The following is a 21,024-nucleotide window of genomic DNA, read 5'->3' as shown; positions in this document are numbered from 1 at the left end:
GGTGAGGGAGACACATTTTTCAATTTTGATGTGTGTCACATCACCTGCGTAACAGTATTTCAGCCCACTGAGATCAGAACAAACACAGGCAGTGTCAGCTATCCTAAAGTAAAAAGGAACATAAAAATCTACCGGAAAGCCAGGACAAGAGCCAGGGAATATAGAGATCGTTCGGAGTAATTACCGCTTGGATCACTGAGGCAGTTCACAGAGCATTAATGTGAGCATGCAGCATGTCACTGGACGACGCAGAGGACGCTGCTGCAACTGTTGAACATTCAGGCAGATGTTATTATCGCTGCTGCTGGACTGTAAGAGTGTGTATGTCTTGCTTCTAGAGAGGACATGAACGTTAACTGGTGTGTATTTTCCATAGGAAGTGGTTTATCCCTGCTACCTCCTGTCCAGGCAGTGTCTAGCACATGCTAAAGCCACCCCCTCTCCCTGTGCTCCTGCTCCTCCTCCTCCTCCTCCTCCTCCTCCTCCTCCACCACCTTCTCCTCTTCCTCCAGGCTCAGAGCAATAGGACAGCCTCATCCCTCACTCCCCATCGCATGGTAAAGTACCATCTTCACTGGCACGTGAGGGCACGGGCGTGCCGAGTTCATCCACGCACCAGCAGTGGCCACGCTGCATGCCCTTGGAGGAGCGGCACTGTGTGAGATGAAAAGACAGAAGAGAGGGAGATTTTGAAAGGAAGGAGGGCGGAGATTGGGTGAGAGGAAAGGTGGCGAGAGAGGAAGAGAGAGAAAATGATATGTCATCATAGCGCAGTACTGACTCTCTGAGCTCACAGCTGAGAGGCTCAGAAAGAGAGGTGACAGTTATTCTCAGCCCCGTACGGTCACAGACGAATCACTTGGATGCACCGAGCAGAGAGCTGCAGTGGAGTGCAGCTCTCAGAAAAATACAAACAGTAACAGCCTTTTTTTTCACATCACATAAGAGCCAATAAAGTTCCCGTCATATGTTATCATGATGTGACTGTACCTGCTTTTTCCTGTAGAAGCCACGAGTGTCACAGTTGGGTATATAGATGTCACGGTCGGACTGGAAGATTGTCAGCTCCAGACCCCTCAGGACACTATTGAGCAGCTTGCGGCAGGGTGCCTGAAAACAGCAACGCAGAGTGTGACTTCAAACATCACCAGAGGACCTGTCTTCATCTACAGAGTGGCAGTGGCACGCTGCTATCTCCCCTCAGGTGATTGTGTTGGCACAAATCCTCTCTGATCACAACACATGTCGATGTGAATCCGCCACAGTGATGCAGCATTAGAGCCAGAAGCAGAGAATATGTATATTTATATCAGATGTCACATATTGTGTAACATTATATAACCATATTGTTACACAATGCTTTGGCTTTTCAGGTCAATGAATGGTTTGAAGTGACTGTGCCTTTTTAGTGTCACTTTGTAAAATGAATCTCTACATATGTGACTATTGTTGTTTCCATTTTAACAAACATATCAGTTCAAATGCTGCAGATCACCCAGCTCGCAAAGTGAAAAAAAATCTGTGGCGGCAGGGGCCGACTTGAAACTTTCCTGATTCACATCATGCTCAATTAGTTCTGCCGCATAGCAGCACACACATCATGCACCATAATGCATGGCTTCAGGGCAGTGTGTGTACATGCCACTGCAACACCCCAAACAGCAGAGAATCTATGGTAATAACTCTCGATAATACAATGCAGCTCGATACACAACCCTCTCCATCACATACGATGTGCATTAACGCAATCTTCTTACATAAAATGCTTTGTACATCTCAGATTTTTGATCGTTAAGGTGACGCTCCACCAGCTTCACTCATTAAAGACTGTAAATCAAGAGCAAGAACTTACTTTTTCAATGTCACCACTGTGTGAGGGATGGGGACCTGAGAGGAAACGACACACCGGCATGAGAATGTGACATACAACCATCGTAGCCGTTAACATCAAAACCACATCCAGCGTCACATTATACAATATAATCTGCATGTATGGTATTTAGACTTCTATCTTTGCATCCTTTTTTTGCACAAGACATGACTGAGCAGGCACTCAGATGAGGTCTTTCTGCGCTGGTCATTCAATGAGAGACCTAATTTCCGTCAGTATGTTTCCTTTTCAGATAGTTCATCGCAGTATCTCAGTTTGAACAGTAGATGGAGATCACCGCAATAAAAAGCAGCTTGATCAGGATGTAGGTGACACCGTGACAGTTTCACATTCATTCTAAATTCTCTACAGAGAGGCTGACTTGTAGGACTGATCATTTTCATGCACCCTGTCATTCAAATGGATTAAATATCTAACATATAAGGGATGTGCATCTTCACTTACACACTGTTGCAACACCCCGAGACTAAATAAAAGCTCCTTGTTTTATGTGATTTTCCATCATTTCTGATGAACAAATCACAGTCTTTTTACAAGAGGACTGTAATGACAAATGTCATTTTTATCACAGTGACTCCGGAGGCACTGCTGAGCAGTATTGGACGCTTGAGTTCTGCAAATTCATCTGTGGTGCACAAATGCATCCATGCTTAAATGTCACACACTAATTGGCCTTTCTTTTTGTTGGTGAGTGACACAGCATCACATGCAATTCACAGCGTTACAGGAGACACTGTAAATACAATCATATGTGTGGCGTCTTGCCTACCTGCAGTGTCCATGCTTGTGTCTGTGTGCATCTAAAGGTGCATGCATGTACGTGTGCATATGTGATTTCATGCACGTGTGTGTATATATACAGTATCTTACCTGTGGGGTGGGGCCTCTCAGTGGGACTAGTCCTGCTGTGCTTGGCGCAAATGCCCCTTCCCTGCAACAGAGCCTGGAGGGGGCTGTGCTCCCTTGGTGGGGGAACACAGCGGAGCCCCTTGGCACAGCTCAGGGTGTACACACCACAGGGCTCTCCCTGGGCCAACACTGATGTGCTGCCGGCAACATTATGGTCCCTGGGGGGCCGACCTGCACCCAGTGGATCCCTGCAGGAGGGACAGACCTTGAAGGGGCCCAAGCGGTTTGCCCCGGTCCATGATCCGCAGTGAGCAATCAGCAACAAAACAACGGTTGTTAAGTTAGAAAGGATAGGCATTTTCTGTCCAGGTCTCAGGTTCTCCACTCTGTCACTCTCTGTCAGTTAAATGTGGCTGATGCTATTTCTGGATGTATATTTCTCCCTCACCCTCTCTCCCTTTCTTTCTCTCTCCTTTCCTCAGTCTCCTTCCCCGTTTCTATACAGTAGCTTTCCTTGGTGCTTTGCCGGTTGAGTCCCCTGCAGTGCCAGAGGAGACAAATGGAGATCGAGAGAGACACAGCAAAGCACCAGCTTTTAAAGATCTGAAAGGCGGTGATAGAGAGTGAGTGAGTGAGTGAGAGAGGGAGAGAGAGAGCACAGTTATGACACCTTCAGGGGCTGGGACTCGGAGAGAGGGAGAGAGGGAGAGAGAGAGAGAGAGAGAGAAAGAGAGAGAGAGAGGCAGGGAGGTGGCAGGGAGGGAGAGAGCAAGTGGGGGGTGGATTATGTTCCTTTCAGAAATTATCAAAATCTCTCCACCCTTTCCTGTTATATACTAACATACATCCAACCCTTCTTCTTACACTCATGCTATAAATTACAAATGTTTGAACAGTAGTAGTCGTGTTCCGCTTTCTTGCACTTTCTTTCCAGTGTCAGAGACCTTTCTGGAATAATATTTGCCATGGTAACAAATACAAATGTATATGTGCCTCCATCAGCCGCGCTACTGCAACGCCATTTGCTACAATAAATGCACACCCGCGTGATTTCTCCTGCTCGGACTCTGTAGAGAATTATATATCCTGGGAAACAGCTTCAGCTGAGATACTGTGTCTTTTTGTTAAAATGACAGAAACACATATCAAAGTTTGGAGAATCTTGAATCAGCGAGTTGTTTGCAAAATAAATCAGAAAGAAATGAAGTCGGTGATCTCCTGAATGTGCTTAGTTGCCAAACAGATGTGTGACATTACTTCAACTGAAACTGTGTCATAATCACATCACTGCTGAGTCAGATGTGTAATGCATTGCCTAGACAAGAAGGCTAATCCAGTCTTTTAATGAGCAACCTCTAGATTACATTTCACCATGCTATCAGATATTTACAGACTTCACCGACTATATCACATGGTGAAGTGCGAGGGCAGTGAAGGATTTTGCTCACCAGTTGTTTGAATTGGAAGAGTAGTCATCTGGATAATTAGGAGGAGGAGGAGGAGGGCTCACTTTTGCAGGAATGCACATCAACCAGCCCGAGCCAAACTGCTAATAATGCAATCCATTGCTCTGCTCAGCCAGTTAGGACTTTCTACACGGGTGCCACCTTCAAAAGATCGCTGAAAGACACACAACACTTGATCTGTCATGTCCGTTCTGATGAATAAATACAGGTTATTGTGTTTGTGTATCAGTGATGCGGTTATACTCAAATATATGGTAGAATTATTTTAGTCTTCAAGACGGATGTCAAAAGTTACTTTGCAACTATACTGCAAATGCGTCTTTCATAACCACGGGGGGATTTAGGGCATCAAAAATTTGATTTGTGCAAAAATATTTCAGAAATTGTTATGAGTAATGGTGCTCTATTATCCACACAGCACATCACATAACTGCAAGAGTGTATGTATTATGTCTAAAAAAAAGCAAAGTCAAGGATCTGCACATGGAGATCATTGGTTGAGTGTTGAGGAATTCCTCTCTTATCTGGAGTCTTGTTGTCTCCTGTGTTATCTGACCTTGCCTCGCTGCAATGGAGCGCTCTGTGGACAGATGCAACATGAACATGATACCAAAAAAAACAAATAAAAAAACAAACAGAATTTGGATGTTAATATATCAATGCTGACTTGTAATGGTATCTCACTAGCTTTAAAAAAAAAAAAAAATAATAAAATGTGCTGTGTGCAGTTTGCCTGGCACTGGGACATTCTGCCACAGCAGTAGGAGCACAGACAGGGAGACATGCTGGCCTGTACTTCCCACTGGAATTCAGGGGCTACATGAGGCCAAAATCTGCTTTGCCATCAGCAGCCTGTTGTTCTGATTAATCTTGGCAAGAAGGGCAGAAATCACCTGCCGTCTTGTGTTCCCATCAGCTCTCAAGCTAGTCTGTTTCCACATATCAGGAGAATGTTCCAAGACACACGCCAGACCAACGGGGGCTCTCTTTTCCACACTGCCCTTGGGTTATTCATTTTTCCTCCTTCAGCCACACACACAGTTTCTTCCTCCTTCTCTGCCGTCCCCAGATCAGGTCTATCCCAGCTGGCTCGGAGAGTGTCACTTCAACATAGCAACCAGAATCCACACAAAAACCCTGTGGTGGGACGCTGCTCTGCCCTGTTGAGATGTACCCCCCTGACCTTCTGTTAGGATGTTAACATTTCAGTTTAGGATCATGAAACCATGCATCTTAACATTATTTCAGTTTAGGCTTTACAAACCAAGTACTGTACTCAAGTACAAATTTGAGATAATTGTACTTGAGTATTTACATTTTACGCTACTTTATACTGGTTAGCCAATACATTTCAGAGGCGAATATTGTTCTACATAATTCATATTCGTATTTTGGGGGTGGCAATGGCTCAGTCCGTGGGGATTTGCCTGGGGAACCGGAAGGTCGTGCAGAAGTGACCTTAAACAAGTCACAGATCCCCCACCTCCCTGGGGCACCCGTACCGGCAGCTCACTTGCTCTCCATTAATGCATGTGTACAGGTCTTGTTTGTGCATTTGTGTATTTTGGGCCTATGTGGCTAATATGTTAAATACAAAAGAGTGAAAAAATATAATTTACCCTCGAGGGACTAATTAAGGTATTTCTTCCCAGCAGCATATAAAGTAATTAAAATGAGTTCCACCTTTTACCAGCTGCAACATTAAAGTGATGGACATAAACTATAATCTAGTTAAATATGAATCTGAAATGAGCCTTTGATCATAATGCATACCTTAAATACATTTTTGGTACTTTTAAGTATATTTTGATGCTAATTCTTATCTAGGGAGATGTAAATGTACTTAGTGCTTCTTCCACCACTGCATGAAACACAATGTCAAGAGAAGGTGGTGAAAATGCTTTAGTCTTTAAAGATTGTTTATGAATATGCTTATATATTACTCTTCATTTAAGACCATCTAGGTTGTGTGTATATAGCTGTGTAAAGTATGTACTGTATTTAACTGTAAATATGTAACTATGGGTTATGGAGGACTAAACCTGACTAAAGTCTCAATAAATAAATAATTAAAGGCATAAATAAATGTATACATGATTAAATAAATACAGGAATAAAAAAATAAATGAATAAATATATGCATGAATAAATGGGACCTCTACCCCACTAATATATGGGCACAAAAATACAGAAATAAATAAATTTAAGTGAAGAAAAATGTAGATATACATGTAAGGCATTTATTTGTTCTTATATTTATTTATTTATTTGTAAATTTATGTGTGCATTTATTGATTTATTGAGACTTAAGTCATGTTTAGTCATGCATAATAGGTGTGATAAGTGACAAGTATGTCAAGCTTTATACTTGTATTGAGTTATTGTAAATAATGATTTAATTATTGAGGGGTACGATTTTTTAATTATTTTTTGTTGGATGTGTTTTTAAGAACGGCTGTTGTCTTTTTGTGTGTTGAAATTTATAATCTCGACATAAATTAATAAAGAAATACAGAAAAAATACACACACACAGACACACACACAGACACACACACAGACACACACAAACTCACGCAATCCGAGACACATGATTGGCTGAAAGCTTTGTCACCATTTCTCAAAAGCTCGATGCGATTGGCTAATGTCAGTAACAAGGGTGTGACGTCACTGGGAAGCGCCGAACTCTAGTTTCCAAAGTTTTTTTAATGAGGAGCTACAATGGATAGCTGATGGACACAAAACGTGAGTTTCTGTCGTATTAGTCGCCTAGATACCAGGCAAGTGACTTACCTTAATCGATAAGGACACCTATAATTAATCATTTTTTCAGTTATCCTCTTTACTGGTGAGCGTTGAACCTTCAGAAGCTAAACTCGTTAGCCACCGCTAATGTTGCTAACCCATGTTTAGCTTTCCGACTAAAATGACAGTTGCTCACCAACTGACGAATGGATACTTACCTTTTTTAAATTTGTATTTAATGAACATAATTCTATGAACCGTTTTAAGTTACAATGACAGTGTTTAACTGTCTTGGACCTAACTGAAGTTAGCTTTATCGTTAGCCCGGTTTCTAGCTTGCAAAGCTTGGCAGCGACATGTAAACATTGGCACGCCCACCTCCCCCTCGGTGCAGTTTTAACGACTTTAGTTTTTTGGTTGGATCAGTCACTACTTTATGTCAGAGATGTTCAACAGGGGAGCCGGGCCCGCCAGGAGGTTCTTCAGAGTTACTGCAGGGATCCGCCAATTTTTTTGACAATATTTCAAACGTTTTTTTTTCATTTTTTATTTTTTTTTAGAAATATGTCTGAAAATATACATTAATATGAATGCAACGTATACATTTGGGAAAAAAGCATACATTTTCACAACCAAGATGATAAGCTTACTGGCATAAAGACCTTTTCAAAGATGTAAACATAAACATTCCAACCTAGTTTATTTCCTGTTGCAGTGTATGTGAATGACAGCTGATAGGAAGTCAGCAAGGACCAAGGCTATTGCCCAGCAATGTAGTTGCATAACAAAGGTATAAAGGCAAGGTAGACACTAAGGTGGATACTAAGGTGGCCACTGAGGTAGCCACTAAGGTGGACTATAAGGTAGCCACTAAGGTAGCCACTAAGGTGGAAACTAAGGTAGCTACTAAGATGGACACTAAGGTGACCACTAAGGTAGACACTAAGGTAGCCACTAAAGTGGACACTAAGGTGGACACTAAGGTGGAAACTAAGGTAGCCGCTAAGGTAGTCACAAAGATAGTTGGTAAGGTAGCCACTAAGGTAGCCACAAAGATAGTTGGTAAGGTAGCCACTAAGGTAGCCACAAAGATAGTTGGTAAGGTAGCCACTAAGGTAGCCACAAAGATAGTTGGTAAGGTAGCCACTAAGGTAGCCACAAAGATAGTTGGTAAGGTAGCCACTAAGGTAGCCACAAAGATAGTTACTAAAGTACCCATGCACAGATACAGTTGAGTTGGAGGATTCAATGTGCCTTAAAAATGTTATTTTTTACATTAACATATGATGTATAAATATATGAATATGTTAATAATAATCACTGTTATATCTTAGTATTCTATGCACCACAAAAAGCAGTGTGTATAGGCTTAAGGTCACTCTAGCTGTTAGACGTGATATAATTTTCAACTCCCTTTAATACAATATAATATAATATAGTAGGTGGTCCCTGCTTTGTCTCCCTTTCAGCTAAGGGGTCCTTGGCCTAAAAAACATTGAAGAGCCCTGCTTTAAGTAATTAAGATCATAAAGCTGGGTCTGTTTGATTGTTCCTGCCGGTTCAAAGGAAAGTTTTCTGGATAAATACTGTATATATAGATACTGTATATAAGTCACATGGGGGTTATATAAATCGTATGTGAATGAACAATGAGAGTAATGGTGGTGTATGAAGAAACAGTAAACTTCCAAAGAGATATGAAAGCTCTTAATACACTGTATATATTAAAATAGGTCTGGACAGTATGTCCCAAATCTTCTCTCTCGCTATAGATATAGATATACAGTAATCACGATATAGCATGTTATCTTGTAATTCACTAAATCAATAGTCAAAATGAAATAACCACATGGTAAAGCCTATTTTAGAAATCTCCTCCGTGAATTAAATACTTGACAAGTATATTAACTATAACTAGAATAACATATGCAAAAAGAATGAGAATTGGGCCGTACACATACATAATTATTGTATAGCGTGTACTATTATATTGTCATTGTATTGTAAAAACATGACATGTTATTAAGTATATAGAGGTAGTATTACTAGAACGTGTTGTATATCAGTTTTATACCCGATTCATATGAACTGGCACCTACTTATGCAAACGTAATTATACCTTTCAAATCATGTATCTGGAGTAAAAACTTTAAGTTGATTCATTTGATTAGTGGATTGACGGACAATTAACGCCAAACATTTGCCAAGTTAAAGCTTCTTTTGCTGATTTGCTTCCTTTTTTTGTCTTGTGTGAAAACTGGATATAATTTAGAATTTGGACTGCTACATGTCACCTTGTGGTGGCAAACAGTGACATTTTCTATACCAAACAATTAGTCCCTCAAGTTGCAGCCCTCAATGTATGTGATTTGCTTTACCAAAAAACTCCTTTAATAAGCTCTGTAAACAAATATAATAATTTAAAACGTCCAACAGACACATGGACATAGACATCTCACATATAAATGGCTCCTCGAGGTCAATTTGTTCTGGAGCTGACCGTAGGAACTCTGAGTGGTGTCTTATGAAATGACTGTCAAGGCTTTTTTGTGTTTTTGCTGCATTCAAACGCTGAATTTAACTGCATGAAATGACTTTCTTTTCGATGAAGTCTTAAATGTCTTTGCTTTTTGTTAATTCAAAATATTCTGACACATTTGTGTTACTAGTACCATGAAGCCAGATACTGAAGCCTTTGAGTATGTGTCTTAGACAGATTTCCTTGGGACAATAAACTCTATCTTATCTTACCTTCAAAGTTCAAAGTGACATACTAACTACAAGACAACAGCAACAGCCAATCTTGTCTAGTCTTACAGAGAAGAGTGTCTACCAAGTGTTTATGTTTTGAAATTGCATCTGTGCCTTCATTGTGTCGACATCTTGATGTGACAAGATAAATATGAAAACCTTTTCACGAAACTTTCAAGCAGCTATCGTGAAGAAGAATCAGGAGCACAGGCACTGTTACTCAATTTCCTCCCAGCTGTGTTTCTCTTCTCTCAGGCAACAAACAGCCAGGACAGCAGACGTCGCACAGCCCTCTGAACTTGTGGTCATTTCTTTTTGTCCCATTTTCATCATTCAGATGGATGACATCAATGTACTCCACCACAGATGCCTCCTGAATCTGAGGCGTCGAATCAGAGACATTGGGGATGGGCGCCCTGCGCAGGAACGCTACATGAGGTTACAGAAGGAGGGAGACACACTCAGGTCAGCGTGTTCTCCAACTGAAGTGATTATGTGCTTTTGTTGGATTGGGTTTATCTCAGAAGATGCTTTTGTGTCATATTGTGTTGGTTTCTCTGCCTGTTTTTTTTTATACTTAATGGTAAAATGTGTGTGTGTGTGTGCTATAGTTAATAATACATTTTCAAGTATGTTCTCTTGTGTAGGTTTTGCTTGGCAAGATGTTGGGTGGATGTGTTTTCTAATCATCCGTATAGGTCATGTGTTTCTATTCATTTAATAAAGAAGTTGTAGAGAAAATCATGAAGGATTAGCACAGGGCACAAAATTAGCACAGTTTACAAGGCAAATGCTAATAAAATATGCAAGTGGCCAGACGGTTTTCTTGACTCACCAGCAAATCAAAGCAATACTAATCTATTGAGTGGCTGGTAAAATGTGAGCATTCACGAGCCATTTGCCCAGTGGAGAAAAAAAAGTGAATTTTGCACCTTGCTGGGATGTTGCTGTACGGTGATGAAAGCACGACACTCGCCAGCAACATCAGTATCCGGCCGATCTGCTCCCACAAACGGGCTTTTTTGTCTTTGTTGTGATAGCTGCCTGAAAACAGTTACTACTCCGAGGCCTTTTACAATACAACTTGGAGCGCTCTAAAGGTCAGTAGCGTCTTTTCTCTTGCCGGCAGACGGACGCTGGCGCTCAGAGAAAAACACAGTATGTGGACACTCAGACGTATTCTAAAGATATTGGTATTTGATTCACTTGGCTGATACTGGGTTGTCTTTGCACATCTCTAGTTTTCCCTTCCTTGACAAAGCGTCCCTTCCCTTCTTATATAAAGCAGTCATTTGATATATCTTCTTCTAATCATCTACCTAAAGAGCGGTTCTTTCATTGTCCTGTGAGTGCCCTGTTGTTAATGGGTTCATATTTCAGTTTCATTTCTGCATGTGATCATACGGAAATGTCTTGACAGTCTTTTGATGAAAAGACGAGGTTGTTCTTCAAGATGTGTGTGTTTCTGATTGTGCATAGAGCAGTTGGACCTATTAGAAGTCACCTTATTGTTAACCTGTAATTTCTTCTCTTTAGTTACCAAGGGAACTCTGAAGAGGTGGGTTGCTATGTGGCTGGCCATCCTTTATCAAAGGGAAACTGCTACTTTGAGGTAAGGCTCACTGATAGTGATGCTGTAAGTCAGCGTCTGACATTGTCATTGTAATTCAGTCCTGATTTCAAGGCCTGTGCCTGGTTGCATAAAATCACTGAGGCTAAGGTTAAGTATTACCTTATGTGTTGCTAGAATGACCTTAGTTACCATTTTCCCCTGACAATTCAAAGGGATCCATAGCTGTGTCTTAAATGTGAAATATTTCATGAAAGATAAGAATATGACTATATTCACGCCGATTGGAGAGTTTAAGAAAATAACCACAATGCATTTCCGGGACAGGGAAATCCCATTAGACGCCTTTAGCGATGCATGTCGTGTTAGACGGAACAAATTTGACAATCAGGCTTCATGAAAATTGCCGCCAAACTTCAAAGAAGAACTTGAACACTAAACTAGGATGAACCATGCCTTGCCAGAAAGTTTGAATAGCCTTGAGATTTTCTGCATGTGGAACTTTCCAGTCCGTTGTGGTAAATGAATGTTACGATGTCTGTAGCCGTTCATTTGATTGAAACTCATCCGTTTTTTGTTGACTCCCGTCGATGTTTTGAACTGCTTTCTTGCTGTCACAGTAATATTTTTGTATTTCTTCATCACTTCCTCCACATTTCGTTCCACAGGGAGATTTTTACAATTGATTTTGTCCATAATTTCTCACCACATCTTCTGCTTCGTCCGTATTCGTTGCGACTGGGTTAAATTTACTTTGAATACTGTTCTCATGTTTTCTTGGTTTCTTTATGTAACCGTGGAACGTAACCGTGGAACGTAACCGTGGTACCGGAAATCACCTGCTGTATTTTGACAGTAGCAGTTGTAAAAGCCTTAGTCTGAATACTTAGAAAAGGAGTAAAACCTAAGAAGCTTTATGCAATGCTAAATTAACCCCTTATCTCAGGGAAATATTTGCTCTCAGGGACACACTTCAGTTTAAAAGTTCAGGTAGTTTATGCAACCAGGCACTGACCTTGAGCTCTCCCAAGATTTATTTGTGCATCATTAGGTCAACTTTTTGCCTTTTATTTATCTACACTTACTGGATATATGGTCATCATTAGAAAATACTGTTTGACCTTGCACAATCATTCATTTTGAAATGTCAGGGTGGGGGATTATTCACAACATGATAGGTCTACCACATACCATCCTTACTGTGTGTGCCCAAGATTGCTTTACCATCCAGCCAGCAATTTCATCCCTCTGGAATCCCATCGCTGACCATTTTCTAAACTTCATATTAAATCCTGAGTGCCCCCCTACAGTCTTAGTTCACCAGTGCAAAACCACTACCTCAAGAATGTCCGAGCTGCATTGGAATGAGGGCTAGGTTGTGGGTTAGGTGGTATCTCTGAGCACAAAGATTAGTCTAACACACTGCGTTTTTCAGCAGACGGGCAGGCAGACTGGCAGCAGGAGAATCTATTGGACAATCTGTATCAGGCCTACCTAATAGTTCTCCTTCATACAGAAGAATTTGATAATAAAAAAAGGGATTTTGGTGATTAAGCACAGGAAAGCTGCGAAAGTTCAACCATAAATTATGTCAGAGGGCTGCAGCGTGTTATTTATTAGCCAGCTTGTTTGTTGATGGTGCACATCAGAGCAGGCCTCGTGACGTGTTTGTTGTAAGGCGACAGGTGAAGCGGACGTACTTCCTCGTCTGGGTTTTTTTTAGGCTTCAGGGGGAAACGCGAGGCTATACATTATCCTGCGAACCTACGTCATTGTGCTGAGCTGCAAATAGAGCCAGACAGGACCATGCAGTGTCAGTGTAAAAGATGAACTTCTTCCACCATTCAGATTTGTTCTTTTCTTTTGGAGACGAGAAGCACCACATCGGACATATTTTGAAATATTTCAGCTTTGCTTCTGTTAGATTTTAAACAGGCCAACGTTGCTTTAACGTTATTTATCATGGCTCCAAGACATGTGCCAGATGTGCCATTTCTATTAAATGTTATGTCAAACTCTCATCTGACCTCCAGTTCACTCTCCCTCTCTTAACGATAACAACGTTTATATTTAAACGACAATCACATTGAGAAGCCCGATTGATCCTCTGACATTTAAACAAGTGGGTTTTTTTAGTGTGGTCATTACCCAGAGTTTCATGCTACATTATTCTCCCCCTGTGTGACGCACATGCTTGTCAGTTTCACCAGATATCTTGAAAAGTTGGGAGCGTTTTTATTCTGATAAAGGTCAGGTTTCTGTCAAAGTGTGCGTCATTGCTATCCTCATGTTTCCCCTCGTTCTGCTTTCGCAAAAGGAATCCATTTCACCTCTTGTCACTGCTGCTGCACTTTCTCCAGTTTTTGGTTCATCTGTCTTCTTCAAGTCGAGCCGAACATCTGCAGCATTCCACGTGTTTTGATAGATTTATCCGAAAAAAAGAAAATCACATAAGCATAACTTAACGGCTCGTCATCAGTGAGCACATTCCGGCCTTTCCTAACTCTTATTAATATCCTGCATGCAGACACAAATGTGACTTTAACAGTTTGCATGTGGAAGTGATGAGCTGCCTTTAACAAAGAGTGTTATCCTAAAAGTGCCTTACTGAAAAAGGAATCAGGCTTGGAATATTTAGTCTGAGAAACCAAAGAAGTTTGTGCCGTCATGAAGGGGCAGCTATTTGGGGGGTCGAGGTGAAGAGGGGGGCAGATGAGGGAGGAAGGGGACAAAAGGGGGATGATACAGAGGCAGAGGTCACCGACAAAGGAAGGGAACCAATGCAGACTCACACCGGATGGGGCTTTTCTCCTGTTTTTTTTTTTTTATAACCTTTCACCTAATTCTTCTTGGTAGTGTGTGTCATTTCATTTTGCTCTGATTGGGCTTAACTAGCAGGCTGTTGTTATGTCAGAGGGAGGAAGTAATTGCGGAAGTTTTCATCTCCTGCAACCGGAGCTCTGGATGAGGGATGTGCTGGTATAAAACATCACAGTAAACAGCATTATAACGATGATCATCACACTTTGCTGCAATTTCTCCACATCATGATGGTCTTGGATGTGATTAAACCGAACAAACTGAGCACTGAACTGTATATTGCGGCTCTGTTGGGCTTCAAACACCAACAACAAAAGTGGGCTGGTTGTTTCAGACGGGATTGGATTCGGGGAGCAGCCAGCTCCATGCGCCTTGGCATTACGCACGACCTTAAACTGTGTTTATCTTCATTAAATCGCCTAAATATGAAACCAGGCCTCTACAGTTAAACTACACAGACCTCTACACACATCAGACAGCTTTGTTAGTCAGTGTTTCAGTGGTAGTAGTGGACTTTGCACCATTGCACAGAACACCACGGTGAACTTTAGCCTGCAAGCAAGGTTTTTTCGCCTTAAAGGTATCCATTCTGTATGTATGCGTTTTGTTCAATTCAATCATCTAAAAAAAACATTGCTACTTACAGAACCTCGCACACTAAGTCAGGCGCGTTGCCAAAATTAGCATTATGGGACAAAAGCATCGCGGCTATGGGAAACAACCGCGGCCCAAATGACAGCAAAACCCATTCAAGACTCTCACACTGAGCTAAAATGGAAACAGTTTGCTGCAACACGTGTCTTTCTGTTTAATTAAAGACATTATTTTTTTTAAGGATTGTGCTACTCTACAGCTTAATAAATAAAAAAATAAAATATCTAAATCCCCAAATTAGAAAAACAAATACCTACCCAACGAACAGATATCCGAATAGTCGCAAATTCGGCTCCAGCTCGAGAATTTTAATATTGATAGAAAGAACCAAAAAACCCCTGCACACTGTCGACCGCTTTATTTACAGTGTTTACTTCCTCATATCTTTATATTGTTAGTTTGAATGTGCTGGTTTTTGGGGGAATTATGATCCAGCCGACCTGTCTCTAAGACTCTCTGGAGCGCAACAAGAACCATTGTTGTAAACTTTCCTGCTGGGTGTTAATGGTTAAAAGGCAGAACGTAGGCTGCGCTGAGTTCACAGTGCCCTCTGAAAACAGTGTTAATCACAGTAATGAAGGTAATAGAAATAGTTTGCGGTGTGTAGTAAAACCAGTACACCAGCACATCTCTGCTCTGGACGTCCGCACAGGGAGCCAGACTCTGGGCATCTGGGCCCCACAGCAGCCAGACTTGAGGGCTACCAAAGGCAGAGACTCAAAGGGACTAGTTTTTCATTGAGGGTGAAGTTTCTCACACTACAAGCCTTTGATTTCTATACCTTTTGTCATTTAACGCACATAAGTGAGTAAGATCTATAAAGGTCTGCCGCAAGCGTGGCAGTCCTTTCAACTAGCTAATTGGTGCAACAGTTGTAGTAACTCTCTCTCTCTCTCTCTCTCTCTCTCTCTCTCTCTCTCTCTCTCTCTCTCTCTCTCTCTCTCTCTCTCTCTCTCTCTCTCTCTCTCTCTCTCTCTCTCTCTCTCTCTCTCTCTCATCTCTCTCTCTCTCTCTCTCTCTCTCTCTCTCTCTCTCTCTCTCTCTCTCTCTCTCTCTCTCTCTCTCTCCTCTCTCTCTCTCTCTCTCTCTCTCTCTCTCTCTCTCTGTGTGTGTGTGTGCAGGTGACAATAGTGGACACAGGGGTGAGGGGACCATTGCTGTGGGCCTGGTGCCTAAATTCTACAGGCTGGACCACCAGCCTGGCTGGCTGCCATACTCTGTAGCTTACCACGCTGACAACGGCAAGTAAGTCAAACCACAGTCATCTCTTCGCTACGGTACAGCGTTGGTTTCATGCATAGTTTGAGGAAATGGATTGTGGCCTGTCGGTGCTGCATCCACACATAACTGCAACAGTCATTCCCTACGTGATTCTCTTTAGCTCTTACTTTTTTTTCTCCAGCATAAAACATGTTGGACACTGAAAAACTTTTTTGTAATAATGGCTCTAAATCTTGGGCTTCAATTCACAATAACTGTCATTCTAGATTCATTTGTTGATTTATTTTTTATTAATAATTTATTCCATAGATTTATAGTACTAGATGAGTAATGTTGTAGAAAATAGTAAAAAAAATATCATCATTTCTTAACTCAAGGCGACATCTTTAAATTAGTCCAAAACTTAAAAAAAAAAGCATCAAATCCTTGTAACTGAGGAGGTGAACCAGTGAGTGTTTAGCATTTTTTTTGCTTGAGAAATGACTTGTACATTACTCTAATGGTATTGTAAACTTGCAGGAAGCACTCGTCGTGCATTATACGCATACAATGTTTTACAGTCCAACCAATTCTAAAAATGAAAACTGAGAAAATAGATAAAATAAATAGCTTAATAAACATCATGTTTAGTATCAGTGAACCAGTGACCATTTAAATAGACTGGATATAGGACTGAAAGTCAGTATCAATCATATAAATTAAAAACAAATGTAAAATATAAAGCGTTTTCTTCATTATATGTTTTGTACAGTTATTGCTGTTCGAGTACCCTGTCACTTCAAAAGCAAATCCTTTGAGATCTAAAAAGAATAATGATTTAATGGTTTTTGTTTTTTTTGCAGTATACAAACTAGCTTCTATGTTATGAAGATTTCTATCTCTTCATTCCGGTGCAGACAGATGTGCGTCCTCCACAGAGCCGGGTCTGTTCGATGTTCCTGCCTGTTAAAGGGAAGGTTTTCGTCGCCACTGTGTGCACAAGATTGCTGGATTAATACTGGATATAATAACTATAATTATTATTACTATATTTATTAAAGATAGTGCGACTTGTTGCTGCTCATGGGGGAATTGTTGGTTCCCTCTAAATCATAAATAAGTGTGTGGTCTTGACCTACTATATATGTAAAGTGTGTAGGGATAACCTTTGTTATGATCTGGCACTATAAATACAATTTAATTAAATTAATTCTTTCTAGGTTATACAACGGCAACCCTGTGGGACAGCAGTTTGGGCCAAAGTGTGCCCGTGGCGATCGCATCGGCTGCGGAATACACTCAGAAAATACTGAAGCAGGATTTATTACAGTTTTTTTCACCAAAAATGGCAAAGAGGTAGGTGTTCTTTAGCTTTATTTCAAGCATGCACTAGCAGAACTGTCTGTATGTGAAGTGTTGTCTCTTGTTTCTTCACCCGTTGTTTCTTTCCTCTTCTTTTGCAGGTTGGCTCAGTGGAGGTTCCTCTGTCAGCAGAGGGGCTGTTCCCCGCCGTAGGGATGCACTCCATGGGGGAGGAGGTGAAGGTCAACCTGCAGGCTGAGTGGTTCCTGGAGGAAGACGACAGTATGATGATGGTGGACAGCCATGAAGATGACTGGGGGCGGCTTTACGACGTCAGGGTTAGCGGCACGGTAAGTAGTAGTCTTACAGTAAGAGGAACACTCTGACATTCTGGGGATGTTTGTGTTATGTGCGTTGAGAACAGAGATAACTATTCTGTGCAATGTTTAGACAAGTTTAGCACAAAGATCGTGACCAAGTTGCTCACACCACGAAGCAGCTGCTTTACAATACTGTTTTTTGCTCGCCCATGTGAGCTGGCTGAGGATTCCTGAGTAGGACTGTGAGTAACAATTATTTTAATCATCAATAAGTCTGTTAGAGCAGCTACCTGAACATCAATGATTCAAATAATCGATGAAACAGAGAAGGGGAACTGACGCTGGTTGCTAGCCATCGAGACAGTTTTTTTCCTCTATGAACTATTAACAAAGAAATCCAGTAAAGGTGCTAACAGCCAGATGTGGCTAACACTGATTAGCTCAGGGCAGCATAGTGAAGACATTAACACATCTTTTTTAACCACTAATACTGCTAAAATAACACTAAACCTCTGCAGTAGCATGAGAAGAGTCCCTAAACAGAAAACAAAGCACCAATGAAGCACCCTAAATTAAATTTCTTATCCAAATCTGACTAGTAGCCAAACAAACTAGAAACTTGATTCATGAGTCAGCAGTACCACTTCAATATTACTATCAAATAGAACAGAGGTGGTTTTGAGTGTTTTTTCAGGTGTTTCTTTGTCGGCCTGCGGCCAGATTTTGTCAGCGCGATAGCGTCGCAACTGTGAAAGATACGGGAATATTTTTCATTTTTGTATGCCACTCAGAAATGTAGTAACTGCGATATTTTTCTATTGTGGAACATAGCCAGTAGAAACGTTGACATATCATATATATAATCTATATAATTTTCTCAGTTCACTAAATGATTTATCACTTAAACACTATTGTCAGAAATGTCCAACGTAATGGTGTAGCTTCTAGCTTATGAGTGCATTCCTTCTGTTGTGAACACAGAGACGACGTACAAGAAAAACAAACACATCACGTTTATTCAGTGTGTTCTTTTTTTGCATAATGGGGGCAGACTACAGTGTGGCTTTTTCTGTTGCTTGTACTTCTGCGTGGTCGTTGCCAGTTCCCCGTGTTTGTTTTGTGCTCTTGTAAGATCCTTCAACTGTCTGTTCTTTAGAAAATCCCTTTGTTGACAACTGTACTTAATGTTTAAGCAAGGAAGGCTCAGTGAACTACTTTTCAGTCACCGTAAAGGACATGCATGTGATCTTTCCAAAGCCATTTTTTTTCATTGCAAAATTATCTGTTGGCTAGTATTGCTGCGCTCTCTCACAAAGTGAATGAAAGAATGTAAAGACTTAAGGGTATGTAATTAAATCGTGGCACGGCAAGATAATGTACAGAGTTGCTATCAATGGCTCAACTGTATGATTCCTACACCTCCTCCCTTCTGCCTTTTATATACGGCACAGGTGTTACGATTAGCCTTTCACAGGCCTATGGCACTCAAGTCTAGTATCACAAATCACACATTTACCAATAACCACGTATGACACCCTCCCTCTTTAGACTCTTAATTAGGATGAACTAGACAAAGGGGGGATCTCTCTTCCAGGAAGGACAAACACTTGGTGTTTACTGCAAATTAGCAAGTGTTAGCATAACATCCTTAACTGAACATGGTAAACAATTCACCTGCCAGACATTACCATAATAGCATTCAGCTCAAAGCACTACTGTGTCTGAGTATAGATTCTCACTCTGTCTTTGTACAGGGGCAAAGGCCAGTGGTACACAGTGATTAGTACTCACTGATAGTGTTCAAATTACACCGTGGCGTCAATCAAGTACATTCTTACTGGGCCTTATGGTTTATAGTGTCATATTCTACTGTTGGGATTGCATAGAATATAAAAACTGTGGTGGGAGTGTCACTTAAATAGCCCACAGTTACTGTTTTCACTCACATCATTATCATGATCTCAACTTTGCCGACTGAACTTGAAAGCAGCGTCATTTCACGGAGAGAAAGAAAAGAGATGCAGGGACTAAGCTTTGTGCTGGAGCTTGTTGCAGAAAACAAACTCCTTGTTATTCATTTTTTTTAAACTTTCTTGTGGCAGTGATAGAGGCTTTTTACAGTACAGAATTGAAACCACCTCAAAACACAAGTCTGATTGCCAGTTATATATATATATGTTTGGTCACTGCAGCGTGACGTCGGGTTGCTTTCTCCAAAAGTTGAGGTTGTCTCAATTTTTCGCCACAGGCTGCTGCGTTGTTTCCCGACCCCCCCTTGCAGCCTAACTACACTACCCCCATTCAAATGCGCCTGAATGCGCAAGTCCTCCAGTCTCTTGATTCGGCTTGTTTTCATAGAAACGGATGTGATGTCACAACAATCATAGACTACAATATTAAAAGCAGTAACTTCCAGTACCTAACATAGACTAAATTGAAGCAATTGAATCGATTCAGGCATTAAAAATCAGTAAAAAAAAAAAAAAAAGTCATGAAGAATCAGAATACTTAAATGAATCGATTTTTTCCCCCTCCCCTAATATAGAGAATATTTAGCCAGGCGCAACAAAGAAACAGAAGCATTACGAGCTGTTGCAATCTTTTTTTTCAGTCTCTCTCAGCTAAGAAGCAATAAAAATGCCAACACACTTGTAGCTCCCCTCTATTTTGAACCTTGCTTTTTGTTTACTTATTTATTTTTTAAAGAAAATTTGAAGAAAGCAAATGAGTTTATTTCATAGTACAGCTGGAGGTTGATAGGAAATGGGGGAGAAAGAGACGCAGGAAAGGGCCGCAGGTTGAAGCTGAACCCGAACCCGGGCTGCTGCGGAGAGGACCTTTAGCCTCTGTATATGGGGCGCCTGCTCTACCAGGTGAGCCACTGGAGGCGCCCAGTTTTGAAGCTTTGAGTCATTATTAAAATAAAAAATGACCAAGATCTTAAACATTTTCTGGTTTCTTTCTCTCATCTGTAGCCCTATTGGGACAGGATTAGTTTAACGTGAGGATGTGTGGTGAAATAGTCTTACCTCAGGATGTCTGTAATATAAATGGACGATTCGCACAAGATTAAGAAATCCCTGATTCTACCAGAGGAAGGAGGGGTTACTCCATCTACGTTCTCACCTCCCTGTCTCCATGCTTGTCCTACGTAGCGTCCTGATATCACAAAATGAAGGAAACCTGAAACTAAGGGACAGAATCGATGATCTAAAAAAAGTGATCAAAGTGCTTCTTCAAACGCCTCCTTTCTCAAAAAAGTGTGGCAACAGAATATCAACATATGTTTTACAGAGGGTCGTATTCAGACGGGGCCAGTTTTACCCGAGGTATTCTTTCTGGACCGTTTTACAGAAGGTGAAAAGCCCCATCATTTTTACCAACATTCTCTGGAATATTTACTCACATGGCACATTCAGACGGGACTGCCTCCAGTAGTCCCCACATTAAACTAGTCC

General features: G+C 41.1%; 2 protein-coding genes across 2 annotated transcripts in view; one reads left to right on the top strand and one right to left on the bottom strand.

The window, feature by feature from the left end:
- Positions 1 to 518: 518 nt before the first annotated feature.
- igfbp6b (insulin-like growth factor binding protein 6b) lies at positions 519 to 3,260 on the bottom strand. The gene is made up of 4 exons (XM_083919348.1): positions 2,762 to 3,260; positions 1,853 to 1,887; positions 991 to 1,110; positions 519 to 654 (listed from the first exon to the last, which is right to left on the bottom strand). The coding sequence occupies exons 1-4, from the start codon at positions 3,096 to 3,098 to the stop codon at positions 541 to 543; spliced, it is 606 nt and encodes a 201-aa protein (XP_083775474.1). The 5' UTR covers positions 3,099 to 3,260; the 3' UTR covers positions 519 to 540.
- A 3,611-nt stretch (positions 3,261 to 6,871) lies between these two features.
- spryd3 (SPRY domain containing 3) overlaps positions 6,872 to 21,024 on the top strand; it is a 69,630-nt gene continuing 55,477 nt past the window's right edge. The window contains 7 exon segments of the mRNA XM_083920398.1: positions 6,872 to 6,949; positions 10,038 to 10,165; positions 11,237 to 11,312; positions 15,866 to 15,887; positions 15,890 to 15,989; positions 17,165 to 17,300; positions 17,408 to 17,596. Of these exon segments, the coding sequence (XP_083776524.1) occupies positions 10,038 to 10,165; positions 11,237 to 11,312; positions 15,866 to 15,887; positions 15,890 to 15,989; positions 17,165 to 17,300; positions 17,408 to 17,596 (651 nt within the window). The 5' untranslated portion in view covers positions 6,872 to 6,949.

This window comes from Echiichthys vipera (assembly GCF_963691815.1).
Source record: "Echiichthys vipera genome assembly, chromosome: 9".
NCBI lineage: Eukaryota > Metazoa > Chordata > Actinopteri > Perciformes > Trachinidae > Echiichthys > Echiichthys vipera.
The sequence above is the reverse complement of the archived record's forward strand: the minus strand, read 5'-3'. Positions and strand labels throughout refer to the sequence as shown.